Below are 27,993 nucleotides of genomic sequence, written 5' to 3'. Positions count from 1 at the left end.
AATAATAAGCACTTCCCAATGCTCTTGTTTTTAGATGACTTTGTCCTGATTTTATCAGGCCCTAGAGAGCTTTGCACAATGCCTTAACAAATGCTAATTGTAACTTTCCACAGCTTTTTAAATGAGAATCCTAATCATTCTGTAAAGAGATTTACCCAAATATAGTCAAACTAAAGAAATAGTAAAAAATGTTTGTTGTACTGGCATTGGTATAGGACAATATAGATAGGCAGAACACTTGATGGGGGGACATAGTAAAAGAGAAAGATAAATGGGGGGGGGGAATGGAGGGAAATACATAGTAATCATAATTGTGAAAATGTGTTTTTAAAAAAAGTTAAGTTTCTCTGATAAAGGCCTCATTTCTCAAATATATTGAGAATTCGGTCAGGTTTCTAAGAATACAAATTGTTCCCCATTTGAAAAATAATCAAAGGATATGAACAGGCAGTTATCAGATGAAGACATCAAAGATATAATCATATGAAAAAAGGCTAGATCATTATTGATTAGAGAAATGCAAATTAAAATAATTCTGAGGTACCATCTCACCTCCATCAGATTGGCTAATATGATAGAAAAAGAAAATGACAAATGTTGGAGGGGATATGGGAAAATTGAAGCACTAATTCACTGTTTGTGGAGTTGCGAACTGATCCAGCTGTTCTAGAGAACAGAGGCCCATAAAACTGGGCACACCCTTTCACCCAGCAATACTTTAGGTCTATATCCAAAAGAAATTTTAAAAAATACAAGGAAAAAAGATTTATTTGTAAAAAAAATTTTTTTTATTACACTTCTTTTTGTGGTGGCAAAGATTTAGAAATTGAGGATATGATGTGACGGAATTCTGTGTTGTAAGAAATGATGAGCGTGATGCTTTTAGAAAAACCTGAAAGACTTACATAAGCTGATACAAAGTGAAGTAAGCATAACCAGAACATTGTACACAATAATAGCAATACTGTACTATGATCAACTGTGAAAGGCTTAAGCTGTTCTTAGCAATACAAAGACCCAAGTCAATTCTGAAGAACTTATAAAGAAGAGTGTTATCTTCCTTCAGGATTCTGAATGCAGGTCTTATTTTTAAAAACTTTAGTTATTTTTCTTGTTTTTTAATTTTTGTTCTCTGTTTTACAACATGGACATATGGTTTGCATGAGTGCACATGTATAACCTATATCAAAAATTGCTTGCCTTCTTAAAGGGGTGAAGAGGACAAAAGCAATAAGAGAATTTTATACTCAAAATTTAAAAAACCATTAAAATTGTTTTTACATGCATTTAAAAATAATTTTTTAAAAAGCAACAGTCAATTTAAAATAACTACAGAATGTACAAAATAGTTGGGAATTGACTACTTGCCAAGATATACAATGGGAACTATACAAAAGAAAACCGCATACTCTTATTTGCAGAAATACATACTTAAATAATTGAAGAAGTACTAATAGCTTATGGTTATGCTGACTCAATATTGCAAAAATGACAATGCTACCTAAATTAATCTACTTATTCAATGGACAGCTAAGTAGCACATTGAATAGAGCACTGAGCCTGGATTCAGGAAGACAACTCCTAAATTCAAATCTGGCCTCAGACTAGCTGTGTGACCTGGGCAAAGACATTCAAAACTATGTTTGTTTCAGTTTCCTCATCTGTAAAATGAACTGGAGGGGGAGGTGTTAAGTCATTCTAGTATCTTTGACAGGAACACCCTGAAATGAGGTCATGAGTAGTTGGACACAACTACAATGACTGAAGAACAGAATTCCATGGCATCACAATCAAATTAAACAAAGGATTATTTTACATAACTAGAAAAGAAAAAGAAAAATTCATTTGATGACATAAAAAGTCAAGAATCTCAAAGGAAGTAATGGAGGGGGAGGAAATGGGATTTAATGGGGCCTGGTTGTAGTAAATTTCAAAGTATCATTAAAAAGTAATTTTCAACAACAGTCTGGTATTAGTTAAAAAAAAAAAAAAAGAGGTCAAGCAGTGAAAGCACATGGATTCCACAATATTCAGAAACAGACCCAAAAGCCTCATTGTGTTCATCAAATACAAATATCCCAGCTACTGGAGTAAAGATTAACTAGGATTAAAAAGTATTGGGAAAATTGGATAGCAATATAAAAGAAATTTGGTTTTGACCAACACCTCATGCCTTATGGCTACACAAACTCCCAATGAATACATAGCCTAGATAGAAAAGATCACATCCAAATCAATTTAAGGAAACAAAAAGAAAGAGTTCTTGAACAAACAGTGGCTAAGGAAGTTCACAAAACAGGAAATGTATAGTTTTGTTTCCATAAACTTAAAATATTTTTTAAAAAAATTCAACACATTTTTTAACACATTCAATAAAGCTAAGCTTCAGAGGGAAACAACAGAAAGTTTCCCTTTGAAAAATCTCATTCATACCAAAAATAAGAAAAATATTCCATTTATAAGAATGAGCCATTTCCTAATTGATGGATTATCTATGGATATGAATAGGCCAGTTCTGAAGGAGAGAAACCTAGCTATAGCCATATTTTAAAAAAAATATTCCAAATCATGGATAATTAGAGAAATACAAATTAAAGGAATTCTACAGTTTTATCTCGGTGTCATTAGGTTAGCCAAGAGAACAACAACAGCAAAAAAAAAAAAAAAAAAAAAAAAGGAAATGTCTTTTTGGAAGGGCTATCGGGAAACAGTTGGCAGAGCTGTGAATGTGTCCAACCATTATGAAAATCAATTTGGAATTATGCACAAAACATATCTTAATAGTGTGCCTCCATTGACCCACTAAATCTACTGCTAGACTGTAAAAATATTCATAGTAATTCTTCTTGTGTTAGCAAAAGCCTGAAAACTCAGGGAACATCCATCATTTGGGGAAGGACTAATCACTTTTTTTTTTCATATGAATGTGATGAAACTATTGTGTAATGAAGATATTGATCACTTGACTTATCACATACAAAAACACTTGGTGTCCAAGACCTAGAAGCAATTAGAACAAACTTAGGATTCATTAACACTATAAGAATCTGTCAGGCAACATCATAATAAATCTTCAGTTAAGGGAAACTGAGACACACAGCCTTACAAGCACAATCTGTTTATTAGAAAAGTTAGCAATTGCCAGAAAAAATGTGATCTAAGGCTTCTCAGTAGCCAAGGATACATCTGACAGGCAAGGTATCTCTTTTATAGTTATTGAGAAGAGCCCCAAAGTAAACAGTGGTCATCAGTCTTGTGTAACAAAAGGTATATCTCACTTCCCATTGGGCAGTGCTAAGGTTGTGACCATTGTTTTCATCAGTCACCAGATGACCTTACATCTAGACCAGCATTCTCTGGAAAGGCCCATGGTTGGCATTTTCTAAAGGAGAAGAAGGATCTTTCAGCATGGTTGACACTTTCTGAGGGGACATTCTATTGATTTCTCATCATAGTGGAATTTTGTGGGTAGAAAGCACCCAGGAAACTAGCTCACAGGCTTGTTTTCTTGATGGTTAGAGAGCCTGTAGTGCTGGGTCAAGTTATTTATCCTTGTAGTCATGAAGTGCACATGAAGAAGCAGTAAGAGATGGCTCAGCTAGCAATGTTTCTTGTGTCACTAAGAGGGAGCTTGCAGCTGCAGCCTGAAGTTCAGAGAGGTTAGGTTCCCATACTAAGGGAGAGGAATGAATATGTAACAACTTGGTCATTAATACACAGTAAATTGATTAAGCTTTAATAAAGTAATAGAAAATTAAAGACGGAAGACTTGGTGTGCCATAATGGAACAAATCTTTAGGAATTTAAATTCTCTAGTTCATCAGTTCTCAAACTCTTTGGTCTAGAAACCTTTTTATTACATTCTTTAAAATTATTGAGGACCCCATGAAGATTTTGTGAGTTATATGTATCAATATTTACTATATTGGAAATTATAGCATATTAATATTCGTATTAATATTATTACAAAAATATTTTTTATCTCATGGGTCCCCTGAAAGAGTCTTGGAGACCTCCAGGGGTTCCTACACCAAACTTTGAGAACTACTTCTTTTTAGTTTCATTAGTATTATATTAACAAGGTGGCATAGGACTTGTAGTCAAGAAAGCTTGAATTCAAATCTAGCCTTTGATTCTGCGTGACCCTGAGCAAGTCATTTAACCTCCTTTAGCCTCAGTTTCCTCCTATGGTTGTTATAGAATAAAAGAAGATATTTGTAAAACATTCTGTAAACCATAACGAGCTCTATAAATACAAATGTTATTATTGATACAAATTCTTATCCCTGCTCCTTGGAAAGTTCATGAGTTCTCTACTCATGGAATGAATAGAGGAAATTAATAGGACAGAGTGATATGCACATTGCCAAAGAAGGTTCTCTCACATTTATTTTTGCTTAGTTGCTTTACTTTGTCATAAATGGGGATTCATCATAGATAAACAGACTTGTACGAAACTATTTATAGCTGCACTTTTTGTGGCGGCAAAAAACTGGAAAATGAGGGTATGTCCTTCAATTGGGGAATGGCTGAACAAATTGTGGTATATGCTGGTGATGGAATACTATTGTGCTCAAAGGAATAATAAACTGGAGGAATTCCATGTGAACTGGAAAGACCTCCAGGAATTGATGCAGAGTGAAAGGAGCAGAGCCAGAAGAATGTTGTACACAGAGACAGACACACTGTGGTAAAATCGAATGTAATGGATTTCTGTACTAGCAGCAATGCAATGACCCAGGACAGTTCTGAGGGATTTATGGAAAAGAACACTAGCCACATTCAGAGGAAGAACTGCAGGAGTGAAAACACAGAAGAAAAGCAACTGCTTGAACACATGGGTTGAGGTGGACAATGATGGGGGATGTAGACTCGAAACTACCACACCAATGCAACTATTAACAATTTGGAAATAGGTCTTGATCAATGACACATGTTGAAACCAGTAGAAATAAATATTGGCCATGGGGGGTGGGGGGAGGTCGGGGGGTGAAGGGGAAAATAAGAACCTAAATCATGTAACCATGTTAACTTTTCTAAAAAATAAATATTAATAAATGTTAAAAAAAAATAAATGGGGATTCAGTTTATATATAATGGAGGAGGTTTTTTCCTCCCCAGAAATGTATGTTGTTTTTGTTTTTTGGCAGTGATACTGCACTGGTTTACCATTTCCTTCTCTTGCTCATTTTAATGAAGCAAACAAGATGAAGTGGCCTGCCTGTTCAAGGTCACACAGCTAGTAAGAGTCTAAGGCCAGATTTTAACTCAGAAAGATGAGTCTTCCTGACTTCAGGCCTGGCTCCTAATCCATTGCACCACCCAGCTGCCCCCATGGTATGTAAAAATAGATGCATTTTTAAACATCCTTAATGTCTTGCCATATCATTTCTTGATACATATTGAATAAGCTTTGTGGAATTCATACAGCAAATAACTACTTAATTTTAAGCACCTAAATCATATATTGCTATCTAATAGGATGACATAAAGATCATAGCCATTACCCTTAAGAACCTTAAGTTATTTTGTTTTGTAGTTTTATTTTTTATTTTCAGTTTCATATTTTCTTGCTCTTCCATCCTCTCTCCCATCTATTGAGAAAACAAGAACTCTACTACCCATTCTACACACGAAGCCACACAAAACTTGTTTTACATCGGCCCTATTCAGGGGTTAGAGAAAGCAAGAAAAATGAGGGGGAAGGAAAGATTTTAAAACCAAGCAAGAGTTAGAAAAAATTACAAAGTGTAAAATAAATAATTTTAATTACATTGAATGAAAAGGGTTTTGTACAAACAAAACCAATGCAACCAAAATTAAAAGGGAAGCAACAAATTTGGGGAAAAAAATCTTTATAACAAAAAACTCTGACAAAGGTCTAATTACTCAAATATATAAGGAACTAAATCAATTGTACAAAAAATCAAGCCATTCCCCAATTGATAAGTGGGCAAGGGACATGAATGGGCAATTTTCAGGTAAAGAAATCAAAACTATCAACAAACACATGAAAAAGTGTTCTAAATCTCTTTTAATTAGAGAAATGCAAATCAAAACAACTCTGAGGTACCACTTCACATCTAGCAGATTAGCTAAAGGGACCGCAGGGGAGAGTAATGAATATCGGAGGGGATATGGCAAAATTGGGACATTAATGCAGTGCTGGTGGAGTTGTGAATGGATCCAACCATTCTGGATGGCAATTTGGGACTATGCTCAAAGGGCTATAAAAGACTGCCTGCCCTTTGATCCAGCCATACCACTGCTGGGTTTATACCCCAAAGAGATCAAAAATAGACTTGTACGAAAATATTTATAGCTACGCTCTTTGTGGTGGCAAAAAAAAATGGAAAATGAGGGGATGCCCTTCAATTGGGGAATGGCTGAACAAATTGTGGTATCTGTTGGTGATGGAATACTATTGTGCTGAAAGGAATAATGAACTAGAGGAATTCCATATGAACTGGCACAAATGAACATAATGGATTTCTCTACTAGCAACAATCCAATGACCCAGGACAATTCTGAGGGACTTATGAGAAAGAACTGTGGGAGGAGAAACACAGAAGAAAACTGCTTGAACACATGGGTTGATGGGGATATTATTGGGGTCGTAGACACTAAATGATCTTTTAGTGCAGCTATCAATAATATGGAAATAGGTCTTGATCAATGATATATGCAAAACCCAGTGGAATTGTACATTGACTGCTGGGGGGTGAGGGGTTGGGGGAGAGGGAAAGAACATGAAACGTGTAACCATGGGAAAATATTCTAAATAAAATTTTTAAAAAGGAGGGGGGGATTCTGCTCCAGTCTACTCTCAAATCCATTAGCTCTTTTTCTGGAGATGGATAGCATTTTACGTGAGTATTTTGGAGATGTGGGGGATCATTGTATTGATCACATTTACCAAGTCTTTCCCAGCTGATTATTATTACAGCCTTGCTATTATTGTGTAGATTGTTCTTCACTGTATCACTTCTTACAAGTCTTCCAGGATTTTTCTGAACCCATACTACTCTTCATTTCTTATAGCATAATACTATTCTTAAATTTTTTTTTAATTTTTAAAAAACCCTTACCTTTATTATGTATTTGGTTCCAAGGCAGAAGAGTGGTAAGGGCTAGGAAATGGAGGTTAAATGACTTACCCTTACTGCTAGGAAGTGTTTGGGGCTAGATTTGAACCCAGGACCTCCTGGCTCCAGGCCTGGCTCTCAATCCACTGAGCTACCCAACTGCCCCATAATACTATTCTATCACAGCCATATACCACAACTTTTGCGGCCATTCCCCAATAAATGGGATCATCTCCATTTTCAATTCTTTGCCAACATAGAGAGCTACTATAATCTCCCCCCCCCCCCATATGAATTCTTTTCCTTTTCCTTTAATATTATTGGAATATAAACAGATCTCATGGGTCAAAGGGTAAGCACAATTTCCTAGCGCTTTGGGCTTAGTTACAAATTGTTTTTCAGAGAGGTTGGGCCAGTTCACAGCTCTACCAGCAGTGCATTTGTGCACCTGCTTTCCCACAGCCCCTCCAGCATTTATCATTTTCTTTTTCTATATTCTTAACCAATCTGATGGATTATGAAATGATGCCTCATAGTTGTTTTAATTTGCATTTCTCTTATTACTAGTAATTTTATAGCATTGTTTTCATATAACTGAAAACTGCCTATTTATAGCCTTTGACCATTTATTAATTAGGGAATGGCCTTCATTTTTATAAACTTAACTCAGTTCCCTACATAGTTGAGATAGGAAACCTTTATTGGAAAAACTTACTGTGAATATTTTTCTCTAGTTTCTTGCTTTTCTTATTTTTGTGGCATTAGATTTGTTTGTGCAAAAATTAATTTTATGTCATTAAAAATATCCATTTTACCATCTATGTTGTTTGGTTATAAATTCTTCCCTGATCTATAAATCCGACGGTAAATTTTTCCTTGCTCCCCTAATTATCTTATGATATTACTCTTTATATCTAAATCATGTATCCATTTTTTATTTATCTTTCTATATGGTATGAGATGTCAGGTTCATTTTTTTAATAACTGATGTAAGATTCATTTTGAAAGTCTGAAACAGCTTCCTGATATTCCCTACCAAATGAATGTGTAACTTGTGTGTGTTCCAGTGACCATCTCTCTGATGTCACATATATAAACAGAAATAGCCCTTAAATTCTTGTATTTAATTTGGTCTGAAGTTTCATTCTCAATGATAATAAGTGATCTTCATATTATGCCCAGATGAGATGCTGGGCTCGCATATGTGTGTGCTATAGAACCCATTTCTCAAGGAGTGTGTATTTCTGCCACTGACTTTGCTTTAGCTTTCAAAAATGAACTTTGTAGGTAAACATAAAATGAGATTAAGAGTGCAGGTAGTGATAAGACAAATTCCCATTTCATGAAAGCCTGGACTCTAAAGATACTAATAGCAGAATGTGGCTGTTTCACCCCTTGACTTTCTCTATAAACCACCTAAAATCTTCTACCTCCTCCATTAGAGTGGCCCTGCTTCTGGTATTAAACATCCAGCTTTCTGAATCATTAAGATATTCAAATTTTGGTTGGAAAAATGTTGATCCTTTTCCCCAGAAGAAACCCTAGATTCGGCATCTTAAATGAAGATGCAAGAAATTATGCTTGTGGGTTTTTAAAGCAGTTTAGATTTTATAAAATGTACTTTGGGCTCCACCCTGACCCCTGGTGGTCAAGACTTTGAATTTAGATTGCAAATATATGAAAGAACTTGGAGAACTCCATCCATAGAGAAATTAGACTAGAAGAACTCTGAACCTCCATTCTTCTTCTCTTTTTTATAATTTATTTAGACTATTTTCCCATAGTTTCAAGATTCATGTTCTTTCCCTTCCTTCTTCCCTCCCCCCTCCCAGAGCTGACAAACAAAAACAATCCCACTGGGTTATACATATGCCATTGTCCAAAATCTATTTCCATATGTGTCATTAGAATTCTCTCCCCAGGGACTCTCTTTCCCAGCATCCCAGTTACATATCCATGTTACGTGCTAATGTAGGGAAGATATAAGTTCCGTGTAGCTCTGTCCTCTCTCTTCTCTAGGTAGCATGGCTGTGGAGGAGGGGGAGGTGAGAGAGCAAGAGAATTTTACTCAGGTATTTTTTACTTTCGTTCTTTTTATTTTCTTCTACTTCAAGTGATTATTAATAAACCTTATAAAATATAGTACTTGGAGTTATTGGATAGTAGTTTAAATTGTAAACATATTATTCATATTTGTAATAGTGTTCTTCTAAAGCCAAAACCCCAGTCATGTGTCCATTGAACCACTTTGCTTGTAGGCATTTATAATGCCTAAATTAGGCCTTCATTGATTAACCCACAATATAAAATCTTACAGGAGTTGTAAACTGTAAGATTTCCTTCATCACCATTTTTCATTCCCTAAGAAATATTTGTTTTCATTCCTTTCAGTGAACATCCCCAAATTTAACTTTAATTTAAAAATAGCTTTTTGTTCAAAAAGCTTAAACATTGAACTGGTTTAAAAGGAGCTCATACAGGTTCAGTTGAAGAATTAATTGGAATGAATGGTAAAACAAGGAGCTAGGTAACAGTGACTATAATACCAGATGGGAAGTTGGAAAGACCTGAGTTCAATTCCAGCCTCAGATTCTCATTAGCTTATGACCCAGGGCAAGTCACTTAACCTCTGTATATCTTAGTTTCCTCATGGGCAAAATGGAGATAATATAAAAATCTTAGAATTGCAGATAAAAATTTTTAGACCCTTACCTTCTGTCTTAGAATCAATATTAAGTACTAATCCCAAGGCAGAAGAGTAGTAAGGGGTAGGCAATATGGGTTAAGTGACTTTCCCAGGGTCACATAGGTAGGAAGTATCTGGGATGATATCTGAACCTAGGGTCCTCTTGACTCTAGGCCTGGCACTGTCAGTACTGAGCCATCTACCTGCTCCAGGATTAGCCTTTTCTTAAGACCAAGTGGTCAGAGAAGGTTTTGTAGATAATGTAGATTATGGGATTAGAGCAAATACTTGATTATATTTGAATTTTGTTTAATATTAAACCTAATAGCTCTTCCTTAACACAAGAATTGTGTTTCTGATTTCCCATGTTTCCCCATTGCTTGGTACCTAGTAAGTACCTGATAAATATTTGTTAATTGATTATAGTAGGTCATTTTCATGAGATAGCCCATTAAGGCTGTATGGTAAGATTGATTGTACTTTTAAAGCACCGTACCTAACATGTTAGGAGAACATTTTTCCAACCTTCTATATGCACAGAAACTATCAATCATAATTTTGAGTTAATGATCCCTATGGATCATTATGGAATCCCAGTGCAAAAAGAAAGGCAGGATGTACAAGTTAGTCACCCCCCTGCAAATCTGTCTGTTTCCTCATTGTTACTTACCTTGAAACTTCACTGGATGAATGGATTTGCCATCTTATCAGGGTGGGCCCTCTCTTGTCTCAACCAGCTATCTCAGCCTGAGCAGTTCTGGTTCCTCCCTTCCCTTCTGTCCTCTGTACAAATGATTTGCTGACTCAAATGGATTAGTGGGGCTGAGAGGTTCAGCTCTTTAGGCCTAGACAGAGGTCATGTTTGAAAGAGACAAACAAATTAAATTTGTCACCAGGACAAGAGCTAATTCTTGTTCTTAGTCCTTTCATCCATTCTTCAAAGTGACATAGGTCTGAGAGTCATCCCAGAGAGCTCATCCTTTTCAGATGGTCTACAAAAACAAGACAGTTGTTCCTACTGGCCCACATTCAGAGTTTTTCAAGCTGCCTTGCTAGAACCTAGCAGTTTCTACTCCACCATCTCATCTTCAAAGAATCCAGTTAACCTCTATATCATAATCAACCATTGAAATAGGACTTCTGAGTCCCTTTTCCCCTCAAAAAAAAAAAAAAAAGAAAGAAAGAAAAAGAAAAGAAAAGAAAAGAAAAGAAAAGAAAAGAAAAGAAAAGAAAAGAAAAGAAAAGAAAAGAAAAGAAAAGAAAAAAAAACTTTCCAAAAAAGATGAAGAAGATAATAGAAAAATGTCCCTTGGCCTCCCCTTTTTTTGTAGGAAAGAAAGAAACCTTGGTCAGGTAAGGCCAATAATGGTAATAGAAAGGAAAGCTGGCAGTCTAAGCCAGCCCCTAGAACTGATAGAAGAAAAGACATGGAAGTAACAGTGAAACCATTGGGAACCAAAAATTGGCCTTGGTTGGATTTTCACCTGGAGGATAACAGATTCATATGATCTAAGAGTTTCCAGGGACCAAAGAGGTCATCTAGACCAATTTATTTTTATATAAGAATCCTTTTTGTACCACCCCAAATAAGTGAATATTCAGCTTTCACTTGAATACTTCTAGTGATGGGGAGCTCACTCCCACATGGCGATCCATTTCATTATTGTACAGTTCTAATTATACGGGAAATTTTCCTCTCTACAGTTCTCCTTTCCCTCTCCCTTCTTGTTCCTCGTTCTGCCTTCTGGGTCTCAAGAGAACAACTCTTCAAATCTTTCCCATATGACGGCTATTCAGATATTCAAGTATAGTTTTCAAGTCCCCTCTAAGTTTTCTAGTCTCCAGAATAATTTTAACTCAGTCATGTAGTTTCTCCTAGGAAACCCTGGTTCTCATAGTATCTTCCCTAGTTCCTAATCACAAAATTTCTGTACCAGCCCCTTATCACTTCTAGGTTTTGTGAGCCCTTCCTATTGACATAGAGCTTTTCTCATTTGTTAGTCCCTGCTAGGTAGAGGATGCAGGGCACTATGACAGTTATAAGAGGTCCTTAGTGGTGGGGGTTGGGAGTTGGTGGAGGAGGTCTTTTATGACCCTTAACAGTCTTAGCTCAAATCCTAAAAATAAGGGAATTTGAAGCTAAGGTATCAGGAATCATAATCATGGGTTCTTGGTGTGTTTTAAACTTAAACTCTCATATCATACACAAGGAAACTAAAATCCGGGAAGTGACTAGCTCATTGCCACCCATGCGAGAAGTAGTTGGGAGAAATGGAATTTAAACCTCGATCTTGGACTTTCCATCATCTTGTCTTTATTTGAGAGTCAGAAGGGACCTCAATACCCATCTGATCTAATCCATATGCAAAAAGAGAATTCTGAAAACTAAAGTATACCTGATGAGTGGTCGTCCAGACTCTGTTTCAGGACTTCTGTCTCCTGTTGGGAGTCCATGCCTAGGAGAGCTGTCCTTGGGAGGAATTGCCTCTGTCCCTTGCTCCTAGTTGTTCTTTATGGGATAAAACAGAGTAAGTGTTACCTTTCCATGACAGAATACCATTTATCACCCTGATTTGTCCTGCTCTTTAGATCTTTTTTTTCTAGATCAACTGGGGAGCATTCGAAAATTAAAACAGAGCCCGTCAAAAGTTATAAGTCTTGGGGGCAGCTGGGTAGCTCAGTGGATTGAGAGCCAGGCCTAGAAACGGGAGGTCCTAGGTTCAAATCTGGCCTCAGACACTTCCCAGCTGTGTGACCCTGGGCAAGTCACTTGACCCCCATTGCCTACCCTTACCACTCTTCCACCTATAAGTCAATACACAGAAGTTAAAGGGTTTAAAATAAAAAAAAGAATCTTAAAAAAAAAAGTTATAAGTCTTTGGAAAATAATTTTCTCTTTAACCTTAAAATTGGTGTCTACAGACTGTTCTAAGAATATAAGTGATGTATAAAGTTTGGTACACTTGCATCGTTTCCTTCTAACTTCCAGAGATTGTGACACAAAAAGTGACTGAAAACAAAGTGCAGCATAGCCCTGGTCTGAATGTGTAATTGTCTTCCTGCAAAGATCCTAAAGGAGAACTCTCTTGGTGGCAATTGCTCACTTTCTGTGGCTCTGTTGACTGCCTACTAGTATTTTAAAAGTTGATTTCTTCTTAACTTGGGTGTGTAGAAATAGACATTTTCAGCACGTTCTTATTTTCAGGCTTGCTTATTCCTAAGCTGACTTCTTTCTCATGGACATTTGTTTGTGACCCATCTTTGATATGGTAGATTATGCAGAATTTTTCATTTAAAAGTTAGCCTGTTTCATATTCAATGAAAAATTTTTCTTCATATATTCAGGTCATGAGATCAAGAGATTGAATGGTGATTACTTTGGCTATCCACCTTCTTATCTTTGAGGACTGGTTTTTTGTGTGGCCTGGTTGGTATAGTTAACCATTTTTAGATGTCGAAGCCCTCCAGTCTTTTAAAATGATTTGTAGTCTCTTTTCCCATTAAGTAAATGAAACCAATCATATTTTTATTTAGAGGCTGTAGATAACAAAATCATCCTAACAGATGTCCATTTATACAGTGTGTCTTCTTTATCATAGTGCTATTTTCAGCCAGTGAAATTGAACTATGTCATTATTTTCTTTTATAGCTGCAAAGCCTTCCCAATATAAACCTCAAGTCATAGGCTGATTTTTCTCTCTCACATGAATGATTTAGAATAGACTAATACTTATAGCTCTGTTTCATTATTTAACTGGAATCCAAATAAAAATCAGTTATTTAGTTTTTTGAGGTTTAACAGCAGAGGTTTGTTTGGGGCTACAGTGGAATGAGGACCAATAGATAGATGAAAAATAGAAGTCACATCTGTTTCCGCTTATAAAAAGGAATCCCTTGGTACAAAGCACAGGTGAAAATGGCTTCTTATCAGTTCTACTGGCCATGCTAAGGTTGATGAGATATAGGACTCAGAATGAATTGTCAAGAGAGAACAACAATTGACATTTTTATATAAAACACTCTCAAAGTTTGTAAAGCACTTACCAATCCAGTGTCTGTACAACAGCCTAGATACAATTCATATGTGTTATAACCCCCATTTTGTAGATAAGGAAATGGGCCCCAAAGATGAAATGACTCATTTATGGCCATGTGACTCCCTCCTAAGGGTCAGAGGTGAGAGTTAAAGCTGAGTCTCCTAAGGCTCCAGGTCTAGCCTCTTTCTACTCTACATACCATCTTTTGAAGGTGGAAATATCACAGCAAAAGAGGGTTTGCACCACCTACAGCCCAAGTCTGTGATACTTCTTGGGGGGAAAGAGCTCCTCATTTATTGAGCCATGGTACTTATAAATAGACAAACCTCACCCACACAGAAGTGCTGGACTCACTTGAAGTTGGACTCACTCTCAGTTCAACCAAGTATTATCTCTTGACTGACAATGAGCTGAATATGAAATAATTCATTTTTATTTAAAAAATTGAAATTTGTGACCTTCTTTAGTACATAGCTCTGTATTAAATGTGTGTACAAGTGCATTTAATGAGGTTTATCTATATTCCAGCATCCCAGAGATCATAAGAACTGGTGCCTACCACAGCTTGCTTTAATAATGCTTTTTCCAAACGTGTTTTTCCCTCTTCTCCCAATAATGCATACTAAAAATTGATTTACTAAATTAGTGATGTCCAAATGTATTTTGCACCTTTGGAAAACTGTTTCTAGTGGTTTGGTGCTTTTAAAATCTTCCTTTTAGTTTCTCTGTGATAGGTGATCAAATTCAGTATAGTAGGGTATTATGGAAGAGGAATGAATTGGCCTTAAATCTCTAGAGAGAGTCGTGGCTTTTATGTGACCTTACAGCTCAAAGAGAATTCCTGCCTGGAATTTGAGGCTGAGTGAGTGCTGACCATGCCTCTGGTTTGTGAGCCTTGTTCCCTCTAAGGTGTGCATGGAGGAGTTTCTTTAGTCTACCTTAGCAGAAAGAGCTCAAGGGGAAAAAAAACCCCATCACCAACAACAACCAAGTTATGGAGTTAACTAGACAACCCTGCAAATAGCATCTGTGCAGGGGAAAGAATGCTGGATCTTTAGTCAGAGGTCTGGATTTCAGTCTCAACTTTGTTACAGGAACAGGAGCAAGTCCTGTAACCTCTCTGATCTTTGGTAAGATGAGGCCATTGGACATGATCTTGGAAAGATCTCACACATCCAAATCCAAAAGCCTGTGATTTTGAGGAGCAGTGCTGAGTTCAGTTGGGTGGGAAGTAAGAGACTTCTCACCAGTCTTAGACCAAAAAGCCTATTGAAGTCTGTTTCAAATCCCTGTCCATACAAGAAGACAACCCCTTTCAGACAACTTAAAAAGAAATAATCTCCACAAAAGAAAGAATCATTTTTCTTATTTGTAAAATGGTTGGATTGGACTAGATGATCACTAATCAGCTCTCCTTCCTGCGTCCTCCCATCTGAACCCTTTGATGTAGCTTATGTGAACAACTTAGCAAAGATCACTTAGATGGGGAAGATATTAAATTCCTGCCCATCTTCCACTTCAGTTTTGAAATTATTGCTGTCATGAAGATTCCTCATGCCTTGAGAAGGAACACTAGAGGATGAATTGTATTTGTAACTGTTGCGCCATCTTCTTTTGCTGTGGTTAATAGTAATCATCTCTTCCTCCCTCCCCTTTTCCTGCCGCCTTTTCCTTTCCCCTCTTGCCTTTCCCATGTACTTTTAATTCAATTGGTCACTCCCTATTTTCCTTGCTTTCTTTTTTTTTCTTTTTAACCTTTCACCCCACTCTGTCTCTCCTACTTGCTTGCGTTCCATGTTGCTAGTTTTTATGTTCGCACGCTCATTATCACCCTTTTTTGTACTTCAAATCCCAGCAGCTGTCCAGCCAGGTCCCCGAGCACAGCCCCGTGGTTTATGGGACTGTGGAGAACACTCATCTTGCTGCCGGCACCCCTGTCACTGCGCCTAGCGACCCGAAGCAAGGTTTGTTTATGGCTGTTTTCTCCCTGTTCTCTTGAGTTCTTTAGTCTTCTCTCTGTCTCTTTCTTGTTAATTATGTTTCCCTCCCTCCCTCTTCCTTCCCCTTTTCCCTCTGGCCCCCACAATTATCTGTGTGAGGAATGTATCTAACCTCAAGACTCAGATCTGATCTTCACCTTAACAAAGCTGAGAGACATTGACTAGTAAAGTGTACTTCTGAGGAAACTGAGGCAGGACTGGTTAGAGCTTTTCCCATTTTTACCTAAAATCTCATTATCCCATAATATAATAGTTCCCTTTATTATAGTGCTGTAGGGTTCACAAAGTGTTTTTCTCACAATAACCCTGTATGCACTCCTTCTCAAGGCGGATAACACTTGGCTTATAATTTTGATTGGACACATCATTTCCCAATTTTTTAATTTTTAAAGAAATGCCATTTGTCTCCCTGAAATATTGGGCTCCCCAGGCCATTTTTTATTCATGTGTAATTCTAGTTACCTTAAATACAAAATGCTAAAATTTCCTTTAAAAGTACTAGTTTTTAGTGTCTCTAGAAATGCAATGTGGGAAAACTTATCTCTCATAAAGAGACTTTAAAAATTGACTGACTCCAGAGTCAGCTCCAGGGGTAATAGAGTCAAATGTTCGTAATCCACAAGAGACAGCAGTGTATCTGAGACAGCCGTGGCTCCTTACTAATTTAACTTAACCAGTTTTCAGGTTATCTAAACCTGGGACCTGGGACAAGATTATGGCAGGGACAGGGATGCAGGTTGTATTTGCTTATATGTGACTAACCGTATTTCAAAGATAAATAGAAGTAAGTTTTGAATTATTTGCTTTCTTGAATTTTTCATGCCTTTTTTACTTTTGATTGGTAAGAATTATTCTAGAGTTTCTTTGGAATAAAATTTGTATATATTATCGTTCTTTAAAATGTTTTAAGATTGTTCTAGAATTCAAAGTGGGGGGAATTCAGCAGACCAAATGTTAAGGGTCACATAATAAACCCACTAACAGTTGGACTTGTAGTATGTTCCCACTATATTATGCAATAATAACGTGTGATTATTGAGATGTGAGTATAGTGAACTGGAACTTCTTACATTGTGTTGGGTAGAGCAAACCTGAACCATTAGATTCTGACAATGTTATTTATATTGAGATTTCATGAAATTAAGAATTAAAATTTTCTTAGTGGGAGAAAAAAGCCAGAGGCCACAAATTATCTAAACATCCCACCCTATCTATGTTCCCTCTGAATCAGGTCTTTTATATATTCCTCCCACAAGAAAAAATGTTATGCTTATTTGGAGCCAATTTAAAATGCATTAAAACCATGCTTTTTAACCAGAGTTTGACAGATTCTTTTAGAGCACCTTGAAAATCTAAAAATTAAAATTGGAAAAAACTTTAAGTTTGGGGGGGGGGGAACGACAACTTACTATTTGCAAATACTTAGGTTTGCAGACTCACGCAAATGACATAGAATTCCTCAGTCAAAAATCAACCAGATGGCCAGAGTTTGGGATGTAGAGTAAATTTCAAAGCTTTCTCTTGGAAACTTGGTTGTTCATTCAGCACTACTCTTTGATGACTCTGGGAGCCATCACCAAGCTCGATGTTGCCAGTACACATCAGATTTGACCTCTAACCCTAGAGCAGAATTGTTTTCAAGCTTCCTCCTCAGGTTTGCCAAGATAGAAAATCTTTTATTCACCATTCTGCTGCCAGGGCCTGAGCTTTCTGAAGAAAAAATGGCCTTATTCAGCTATCTTGCAAAAAAGGATGCTAATGTTTGGATAAAAACCCTTTTGTAAGTTCAGGCTTAGATTTTCAAGAGGGTATGAAGGGGCAACTGGGTAGCTCAGTGGATTGAGAGTCAGGCCTAGAGATGGGAGGTCCTAGGTTCAAATCTGGCCTCAGACACTTCCCAGCTGTGTGACCCTGGGCAAGTCACTTGATCTCCCCCCCCCCCCCCATTGCCCACCCTTACCACTCTTCCACCTAAGAGCCAATACACAGAAATTAAGGGTTTAAAAGAAAAAGAAAAAAAAAAAGAAGAGGGTATGGAGGAAGTTGACCAGTATGGTTTTCCTTCATGCTTTTTGGTTAGTGTATTTAGTAATAAAAATCAACATTTTAGAGTTATAAATAATACCTTGAAGAAAAGAGAAACAATTTTACATAAAAGGTTTTGGGTTTTTTTAATCAAAACTCATCTTCCCTATATTGTGATATGACATCACCATAATGCCTCTCACACCTTCTAGTTGAAGAGAACATGGAGGAATCAGAGGCCTCCCCTAGAAACCAGGTGATCCCTGAACACTTTAGGGTGTGTGAACCCATTAGAAAAATGTAAAGAAAACAAAAGCTAAGATTTGTTCTGGGGTTTAGCAATGAGTGCTTGGTCCCCTGCCTCTGCCTACAGTTATTTCTTAACTCTTTTGTCCTGGGCTCTCCCAAGCCTCTGAGCCTACAGAAGCTGTGACTGCATCGTCGTAACTGGGACTTCAGCAACACTGGGTATTCTTTGACCTAAGCTCCACAAGAGGAAATTCCTTTTGGGAAAGCTGTTCTTAAATTGTTATGCTCCCTATGATTATGAATGTAGAGCCTTTGGTTTAATTTTCTTTTATCCACATTTTCATTTCATCTAGTGGTCATACAGGAATTTTTCTGGTGAATGGTTCCCAGAGAGAGCACACCCAAGGCCATATATAATTACCCACAAGAGTGAATTAGAAATTAATTTTTTCCATCAAGAATGTTATTACCCTACTACTTAGTCCAATGGTTCTAACAGTATTTCGTATTGTAAATAGTACAAGGATTCCCATATTTCTACTTTGCCACCATAATCAAATGAGTGGGTAGAGGCCAGTTTTTAGAAACATTAGCATGCAACCCATAAATTAAACTGAATTTTAGGACCAATTAGTTCAGAGGCAAGGAAAACAGGAGCTTTATGAGTTTGTTCATAATGTTGACTGTCAGTGTATGTCATTAGACAGACCTTTGTTGACAGACTTCCTTGACTGATATCTGGTGATAGAGGGCAAGAGTCAGTGATGCTTAAAAGTCTGTGAAGAAAAAGTAAAGTTGATATTTGCAACATTGGGATGTTCTTTCTAATGCATTTTAAATTTTGCTTTCATTTAAGTAATATTCCAGCAGACTCTTGTTTCCAGTTAAGCCTGTTATCTTGCCAAACAAGCACCCACCTCATTTCAGCTTCCTCAGATTAACTAGCTTTCATTTTGGTACCTCAATTTACAAATGCTGAAAGCATTTCTTTTAAAATTCATCATCTTTTTGGTACCCTGAAGGTTTGGGGGCTTTTTGTTTTGACAGAGGCTTTAGGAAAGTAAATATATTTTATTTGCTGAACTTTCCTTAACCTGGGTATTCAGTTTGGCTCATATTTTTATAGATTCTTTCCATTTGAAGCCCTCACAAAAATTTGTCAAAATTATCATTTGCCTAAGCCGTGTGATTTCTTATTTCATTATTTTTCACCTACAAGAAACACATTTTAGCTTAATTTAAAAATATGTATATTTCAAGTAATACAAGAAGTTTATTAGTTAGCAGATATTTCTGTGATGACCTCTTTAAATGCATGGAACCCTGAATTATTCACCTGTGTTGGAAATCAGTCCCTGCCATAGACACAGATCCCTTCATAGAAGAATTTTCTTCTTGGAGCAGAAATGTAGCATTCTGCCATGGGAACTAACCCTGCTTTCTTTAGAAGGCTTTACTAGATGGATTCTCCTTTGGTTCAGCAAGCCACCCCCCCATTAAACATCCTGCCTTGATACAAATAATCAATTTGCTGAATTCGATTTCCTGGGATGTAAAGTGTAGTTGTACTGTACTGTGCTTGAGAATCAAACATAAGGCTGTTGGGGATAGTCTGTCTTCCAGAGGAGGTGAGTTGGCAATGGACATGATCTGAAGGAAAGAAGGGAGATGGTTAAATGTTTTTCTTGGGCTAGTAAGTAATGTCTAATTCTTTTGATCTATATATTATTGTCAAAGAGCCTTTGAAATATGTCAAAAGATGTAGTCCCTGATAATGTGATGTAAATTGATACAAGAAGTCTTCTTGAGACTTTGTATTTTTTTCTTTCCCCAGAAGAGAAGCCAAAACCAGATCCAGTATTGAAGTCTCCTTCCCCAGTCCTTAGCCTAGAGCCTAGTGGGGAAAAGAAGGAACAAGCTGGTCCAATACCTGAGACAACTCCAGTGGAATCCATACCAGAGCTTCCTCCTCTTTCTCTGTCACCTACTACTGTGGCTCCAGTTGCTCTCAGCACCATTCCTCCCCCACCTGCCGCTGTCCCTCTGTGTAACCTGCCTGCCTTCACAGCAGATGGAGATGATCGATGTGAACTTGCTTCCCCAAAAGAGGATGCCATACCTTTACCCAGTCCCATACCTTGCACAGAAATGTCCAACCCATCACCACCACGCGACATAGAAGATGACATATGCAAGGATCCCTGTAGTGTAGCACCTAATGATATTCCAGTGATTGCTACTACAAACCTCATTAATGAAATGAATGGAGTTAGTGAAAAATTGACAGCTACAGAGAGTATTGTAGAAATTGTCAAACAGGAGATGTTGCCTTTGACTGTTGATCTAGAAGTTCTGGAAAATTCCCCAGAAGATATAAAAATGGAAAGCATATCAACTCCCATCACCCTTTCCACCGTTCTTTCTCTTTCTCCATCTCCTCCTCCTCCTCCTCCTCCACCACCTCCTCCTCCTCCACCTCCTCCTCCTCCAACATCACCCCCTCCAACTCCTGCTGCTGTTCCTGCTGCTCTCACTACAACTAGTGCTCCTAATGTTCCTGCTGCTGTTCCTGGAGTTTTAGAAGAAGATGAAAACATAAGAACTGCACTTAGTGATGATACAAAAGATATCCAACCAAAAGCTGAGGTGGAAGCGGATGGGCAAACAGAAGAAATTGTGGATTCTCAGAACCTAAATTCAAGAAAGAGCCCTGTCCCAGGTAAGCATTACCTACTTTCATAATTTTATGTATTTAATGCATTGGGATTTTGTTGTTTTTTAACGCTCTCTTTTCCTTATTTCAAATATTTTAAGGATCTATCATTTCATCTGCTTGGATTTTCTACCCACCAGGACAAATCAGCCCCTCTTCACCTTTAGTAAATTGTCTTCTAAGGTTACTGAGCCAGCAAAAACTGTTACCAGCAAAAACCTGATAGCTAGCATTACTTTGTCAGTTGGTAGACTCCTAGGATATCATCTCTCCACCTTTACCCTTGGGACCCAGTGTAGAGTTTGTGTACTGCAGGCAGCCTTAGAGATCACTCTCCCCTTCCCCCTCCCCTGGCTCACCACCAGGTATCAGAGCAGGGTATAATTGAGGACTGTTTTAATTCAGAAAATACCAAGTGATGGTTAAGCTCTCTGGGCTATTTTCATTATGTTCTGTAACATTCTTCCTACTTTGTTGGTTTAGCATGTGAATGGAATTTTCCAAAATATATAAAAAAGTATATTCAAGGAATGTGGCATTTATTGATTTGATAGCCCATTAATTCCTATGTCTAAGTTGTTATAAATCAGCTGTGCAGTAGTGTGGCTTGTGGGACTGGAGTCCTACCAAAACCTGTGCAATCTTGGAAGAAATAAGTCATGGAGGGAATTCATTGGGTCTTCTTCCTATCAACTCATATTAAAGACAACAGGAATCAGAATAGCTGACATAAATTTGGAGATTATGTGCTTGGTTTAAAAGAATAAAATGCTATTTTGAGAAATTTTATACTCTTTGACAAATAAATATTTTTCCCTTTAGGTGTTGTTTTTTTTTTTTTTAAATAACTCTTACCTTCCATCTTGGAGCCAAAACTGTGTATTGGGGCAGTGGGGGTTGAGTGACTTGCCCAGGGTCACACAGCTGGGAAGTGTCTGAGATCATATTTGAACTGAGGACCTCCCATCTCTAAGCCTGGCTCTCAATCCACTGAGCTACCCAGCTGCCCCCTGGATATCTTTATTTTAGAATGGTGTTTCTTAACCCTAGAGTCTATGAACTTGGATTTTTTTTTTAATTTGGAAAACTATTTGATATAATTGATTTCTATTGGATAGAAAAATGGTTTAATGATTCTTCTGTTCTAGAGGCAGAATTTTCTGATGATATTTTTTCCTGGCTGATGATCAAAATAGTTCCAGTTTAACCCTTTACAGTTTGCCAAGACTTTGCTCTTTGCAGGTAGTTTAGGTAGGGGTGAAAAAAAACAAAACCCTATTATCTGTATTCTTTGCAGAAAGCCATAAATTTAAATAGTGTCATTTTTGTAGAGGTTTTTTTCCCAGGTTAGAGTTGAGTCTAATTATCATTGGCTGTTCTACTGGGTAGATGGATTCAAACAAGGAGCTGCTGATTAAGGTACAATCTTTTCTACACAGGCAGGATAGCTACCTGTAGGAGTATCTTTGAAGGTAAAGTAGAATGAACACAAAAGTGAACGCACATACCTGTTTTATAATTAAATTATATTCTTCCACCTTAAAGATTGTCAGTTCCCTATCTGCTAAATTAATATTCAGTCCATTTTAATAATGAGTTGAAAATGGCATAACATGATTTATTGAAATTCAAAAATCATAAAATACCTACAAGCCTTCAAAGGAAACAATAAAATATAATAAGTGGTCTCTAAAGGATGTTAATGGCCTCATGGTTGTAATCCCCTACTGCTCTCTGTGGCTACTGCAAGAATTGTTGATTTAACTGAGCTTCTTAGAGTCTTTTTGCCATTTCCTTTTGGTAAAAAAAATTTTTTTATCCCATTGGCATGCATGTGACTTGCAGGAAGAGGATAGAAATATGTGATAGGAGCATCGTTTTTCCCCATTAGATTCTATTTTAGGGGCCACTCAGATCAAATTCAGATTTTATTTTCTGATTTCTGTGTTGATTATGTGGGTGTAATTAGTTAAGTTATTAATGTACCTCTGCTTTTGAGCAGTTCTTGAGATAACAGACTGTAAGAGTTAGAAACTTGAATAATGGTGATAATGGCTCATATTGGTTATGGGTGTCAAAAATCACTTTCTTAGGCAGCAGCACCTAAGTAAGGTATTTAATAAAAAGGTGATTGCCCTTTTGTTAAATGCCCTTAATGGTACTGGTGAAGTCTGAAGGAGTTGGAGCTTTGAAATCCTATTCTTCTAATTACTGTTCAAGTATTCTTTGCACTGGCCCATAGTTTTCTCAATTTGTCTTGGTCCAGCTATTGTATACAGAAAAATCTCCCATTCCAGTTGTATGCTTAAGAATGTCCTTCATCATCTAGTCTGACTCTTTCACTTTGAGTAGGAAGAAAGTGAGGGAAGAAGTAACTGAGTTATACAACTCCCAGGCAAAGGCCTCTCCTGGAGGTGCAAACTCTATGGACTATGATGTCCTTGTTCCCAGATTACGCCAAGCTGAAATCTTTGGATACAGTGATGCTTGGACAGGTGTACTAATAACACTTGAGATCCTGTAGGGGGGTAAAATCCTTTTAATTTCAGGTGACATTCAAGTTGTATATTACCTTTCATCTTTAAAGCCTCCTGTGCACTACATCCAGGTGGCCTTAGAAACCACCCTTAACATTTCATATGAACCTGGATGATTCTGTTTTAGGAATCTATCATTGATAGAACCCAGGAGTTAGAACCAAAAAGAATGGTGGAGTTCCTCTAGCCCAGCTTCTTCATTTTATAGATGATGAAACTGTGGTCCAGGAAAGGGAAAGGAATTTCTTCAGGTCACCCAAATGTAAAAAGAGCGAAGATGTGAAAGTCCTGACCACACATGCAGCTATCTTTCTACCATGCTACCATTGTCTCTGGGCATTATTAGTGGTAGCAGCTAATACGACCACTTCTTAGAATTATTGCTCAGTTGGTACAGTTCTGGAACCTCAGTGATGAGCTAAGCAAATGAACATTGAGAAAACTTCACACTGATTGTATCAGGATGTAAAGGATTTCGGGGCAGCTGGGTGGCTCAGTGAATTGAGAGCCAGGCCTACAGATGGGAGATCCTGGGTTCAAATCTGGCCTCAGACACTTCCCAGCTGGGTGCCCTGGACAAGTCACTTGACCCTCATTGCCTAGCCCTTATCACTCTTCTGCCTTGGAGCCATGGCTCCAAGAGAGAAGGTAAGGGTTTGAAGGGCAGGGGAAAGATGAAAGGATTTCAATTCAATTCAGCAAACATTCATTTTATTTATTTATTTTTAAGCCCTTACCTTCCGTTTTTAAGCCCTTACCTTCTGTCTTAGAGTCAATACTATGTATTGGCTCCAAGGCAGAAAAGTGGTAAGGGCTAGGCAATGGGGGTCAAGTGACTTGTCCAGGGTCACACAGCTGGGAAGTGTCTGAGGCCAGATTTGAACATAGGACCTCCTGTCTCTAGGCCTGACTCTCAATCCACTGAGCCACCCAGCTGCCCCCAACAAACATTTATTTTAAAGGAAAGGTCTAATCCAGTCTCTCATTATCTGGACAATTGCCCTCTTTTTCTTTAAAACAACAACAACAACAACACCCCCAAAAACAAACAAACAAAAAAACCCAAACCTGTCTGTATCAGTTCTAAGACAGAGGAGCAGCAAGGGCTAAGCAGTCAAGGTTAAGTGACTCACTCAGGGTCACACAGCTAAGACCTGTCAGAGGCAGAGCCTCTCAACTCCATGTCTGCACTCTCTCCACTGTGCTATCTAGCTACCTCGATAATTGTCTCTTAACCATCTTTCTTAGTAATATAGGTTTTCCCTTTCCAATCTATATCAGCAACAGATCCAAATGAATGGACATTTAAGTTTTAACTGTGCTTAGAAAACTATATTAGGTGTTGGTATGATACAAAGATTAAATAAGATTAGATTATCCTTGTTCTCACAGAACCCATATTCTACTCTGAAGTAATAATAATAAAAATATACTTACAAACAGCACATACAACTAATACAATATGAGCATGAGAAACATGTAAAACATTTGGTCTATTAAGACCCTGCTGGGATAATCACGTAATGGACAAGATGCCATTAGGACTTGTTCTTGAAATAAGGGCTAAAAGGATCTAGAGGTAAACCTTACTCCAGCACCACGGTCCTGGATTGTCAAGGCATCAGTGGGCATATGATGTAAGGAATTGGCATTACATAGTATAATCAAAATAACACTTAACTTTAAAATAAATGACCTGGGTTTAATTTAACCCAGTTCTTCCATTTGATTCCAGATTTCCATTAGGATAGAAAAGAAGGAAAGAAATAGTTTATTTAGTAATTCAACAAACACTAAGAGAACACCTACTACATATTAGGCCTCGGATTGCCTGCTAACTGCTGTTGTATCACGGAAACTTCTTATTGATAGGTTGTTGTAGTGACTGTTGAGTTGTTTTTTGTTTTTTTTTTTTTAAGTTTTAGTAAACTTAGCCCAGTTCTCGACTAGACACTTTTTAGAAGACATGAAAGAAGAATGAGATGTTGCCCTGCCTCTAAAAAGCTTGCAGCCTACTTGGGAACAAACAATTAAAGAATTCAAGTGCAACTGCATGTTGTATTGGCACTGACTGTGAGTAGAAACAGGCTAAGGTGCTCTGCAGTAATGCTATGAGCAAATTTCCAGAAGGAGCTGTCTCAAGCCTGGCCTTAAAGGATGTATATAACTTTCAGGCCTGAAGCCTCCTCTGCCACCACACCAATCCAGGCCTGAGTGGACTCGTGTCTCTTTCACCATAAGCAGAATTGTCAAAAGAGAAGAGAGAGCACTAAATAGGCTTTCTCCCCCTTTATATCATTTCTGCCACTTCTGTCCCATTGAGAAATTATAAGCATGCTCTCTATATAATTGCATCTTGGAGTTCAGGGAATAAGCAGCTGTAGGGGCAGTGTGACATCTTTTACCCTCTTGTCATCTCAATTAAGAATAATCTCAAATCAAAATTGACTTTTATGGAAATTTATTTACATGAGAAGAGAGAGAGGAAGTAAGGAAATAAGAATCTATCCCACCATTTAGTCTAGGTAGATCTTAACCCCTCAGCTGAGGGTTAAAGGGCCTGAGTCCTGGAGGTGAAAGGAGCAAACTTCATTCACAAAGTCTATAAAAAGAAGTTTCTTAATAGAAGTTCAGGAAGATTCAGTCTTTAAACTCACCACGTGGAACAGTCTCTGTCACAAACCAGCAAAGCTCCCTCAGGTCCCCTTCACCAAACCAGCAGCAGCCTCACTCCTTCCACTCCCTCTTTGGAAGTGGCCACATATATCTCACTTCCAATGCCTTCCCCTAGCCTGCCTGTCCAATCACAATAGACGCTTACACATAGAAAGTGTAGGGGGTGGTGAGTTGATTCTGATTTATTACTCTAGCACTTGAGTTAGGACCTCCCAGAATTGGAAGGTGATCTCACCTTTGGTGATTAAATCTAAAGATGGGCAGTGTAGACTTAATCTAATTATCACACTGTAAACATTTTGTCTAGGGCAAGTTATCTTGTCTATACAAGCCTCCATTTTTACACCATGGGTTAAGAATAATCATATAAACCTCAAAGCCCTCTAGAAATATGACTTCTTTTTTCCAACCTGGGGTTGTGTGGATTATTGTAATTTTTGACAGGGACATTTTGGCTGTGTTTTAAAATACTAGACCATGTATGAATCTTTGAGTGCCACAGTCTCTGATTCAGAGTTGCAAGTGACTCAAACATACATGATGGGTGCACAAGGAATAGAAGATGTCATCCAGGAAACAGCTCTGATGAGGCAAAAAAGATGTATGAGACCAGTACTGACTTGCTTATACCCATGAAATCTTAGAACACAAAGAAAAATGTTTCTTTGTGTATTGATATGCTTATTTAGAATGTTTTTGAGGATTGTTTATGTTGATGGTTTTTCTCTGGTTAAATAAGTCCTGTACACATATCTGTTATAAATTGCTTGATCATGATAATGTTTTAGTGGATTGCTGTATACTTTTGGCTAATATTAATGTTGTTTTAGTCCTTTCCCTTCCCCCTACATACACATTTATATTTAAGGAAATTGGTCTAAATTTCTTTTTTTTTTTTTTTTTTTACTTTTTTACCAGATTTTAAAATTGATTAAAGGTATTGGGCAGCATTTCATCTTTATATTTATGAGGTTTCCATGTAGTATAGGTATTATTTGTTCTTGAAAGTTTTAAAAGAATTTACCTGTGAATTGGGACCATCAGGATTTTGACCAAGGTACCTATTTAATGCTTGTTCCATTTTTTTAATTCAGTGATTGTCCTTTTCCATTAGTGATATAATATTTTTCTCAATTTGAATAATTTACATTTTTATGCATAAATTTCATTTTTGGAGTTTCTCTATTTTGAGATTTTGTGTAAATATTCTCTAATAATATTACTAACCTTGTATTTGTTATCTTTTATTTTTTAATGTTTCTGATTTGTTTTTTCTCTTAACTTTATAACCTTTTATTTATTTTCTTATAGCTATTACTTCATTTTTTTGGTAGTGATTTTAGATGTAAACTTAATCTGATTATTTTATCTCATTAATTTAGGTGTTACAAATTTGTTTCTAAAAACTGTTGTGATTCCATCCCATGAATTTTTATGATTGTCTTTTTATAGGCTTCTTTTGTTTTTCTGAATTGTTCTTTAATTCAACCAGATGATTATATCAATGGATACAGGAAAAATCTGAGAAAAAATCCCATTATTTGGCTATAAGAAAAACACTAAAAAGAATAGGAATATGATAACAAAATCATAAACATAACAAAATCTTCAATATAATGTTATTGAAAGACACTAAAAGTATTCCCACATTTCATTACCTTTATATGAAATAGATTAAAAATTTTAGCAACTGGGGTAAGAGATAATAAAGATGTTAGAGTGATTAACATTGGAAATACAGGTGAAAGCATATCATTATTTGGTGATGATGCATCGTAAATTTAGGACATCTAAGAGACTCAGAAGTAATATTCAGACAAGAAAAATTAGGATACAGAATTAATCTACAAAAAATCTTTTAGATTCTTATTCAATAGCAATAAACATCAAGAAAAAATCATGAAAAAATACTGTAATAATTACTATCAAATATATGGGAATTAACCCCCCTAGGAATTCACATGATCTTTGTAAAAGCATATGTA

The 27,993-nt window shown here is 37.0% G+C and overlaps 1 protein-coding gene across 6 annotated transcripts in view; it reads left to right on the top strand.

Annotated features, from left to right (window-relative positions):
* Positions 1-27,993, top strand: part of EIF4G3 (eukaryotic translation initiation factor 4 gamma 3) — a 371,582-nt gene that overhangs the window by 265,484 nt on the left and 78,105 nt on the right. For 3 of the 6 annotated variants that reach the window (XM_044667830.1, XM_044667835.1, XM_044667832.1), the window contains 2 exons: positions 15,667-15,772; positions 19,917-20,801. In XM_044667830.1, the coding sequence (XP_044523765.1) occupies positions 15,667-15,772; positions 19,917-20,801 (991 nt within the window). Of the gene's footprint in view, positions 1-15,663; positions 15,773-19,916; positions 20,802-27,993 lie in introns of all 6 variants that reach the window. The other 3 variants (XM_044667834.1, XM_044667831.1, XM_044667833.1) reach the window with 1 other exon arrangement.

Source organism: Gracilinanus agilis, chromosome 3 (assembly GCF_016433145.1).
Source record: "Gracilinanus agilis isolate LMUSP501 chromosome 3, AgileGrace, whole genome shotgun sequence".
Classification (NCBI taxonomy): Eukaryota; Metazoa; Chordata; class Mammalia; order Didelphimorphia; family Didelphidae; genus Gracilinanus; species Gracilinanus agilis.
The sequence above is the reverse complement of the archived record's forward strand: the minus strand, read 5'-3'. Positions and strand labels throughout refer to the sequence as shown.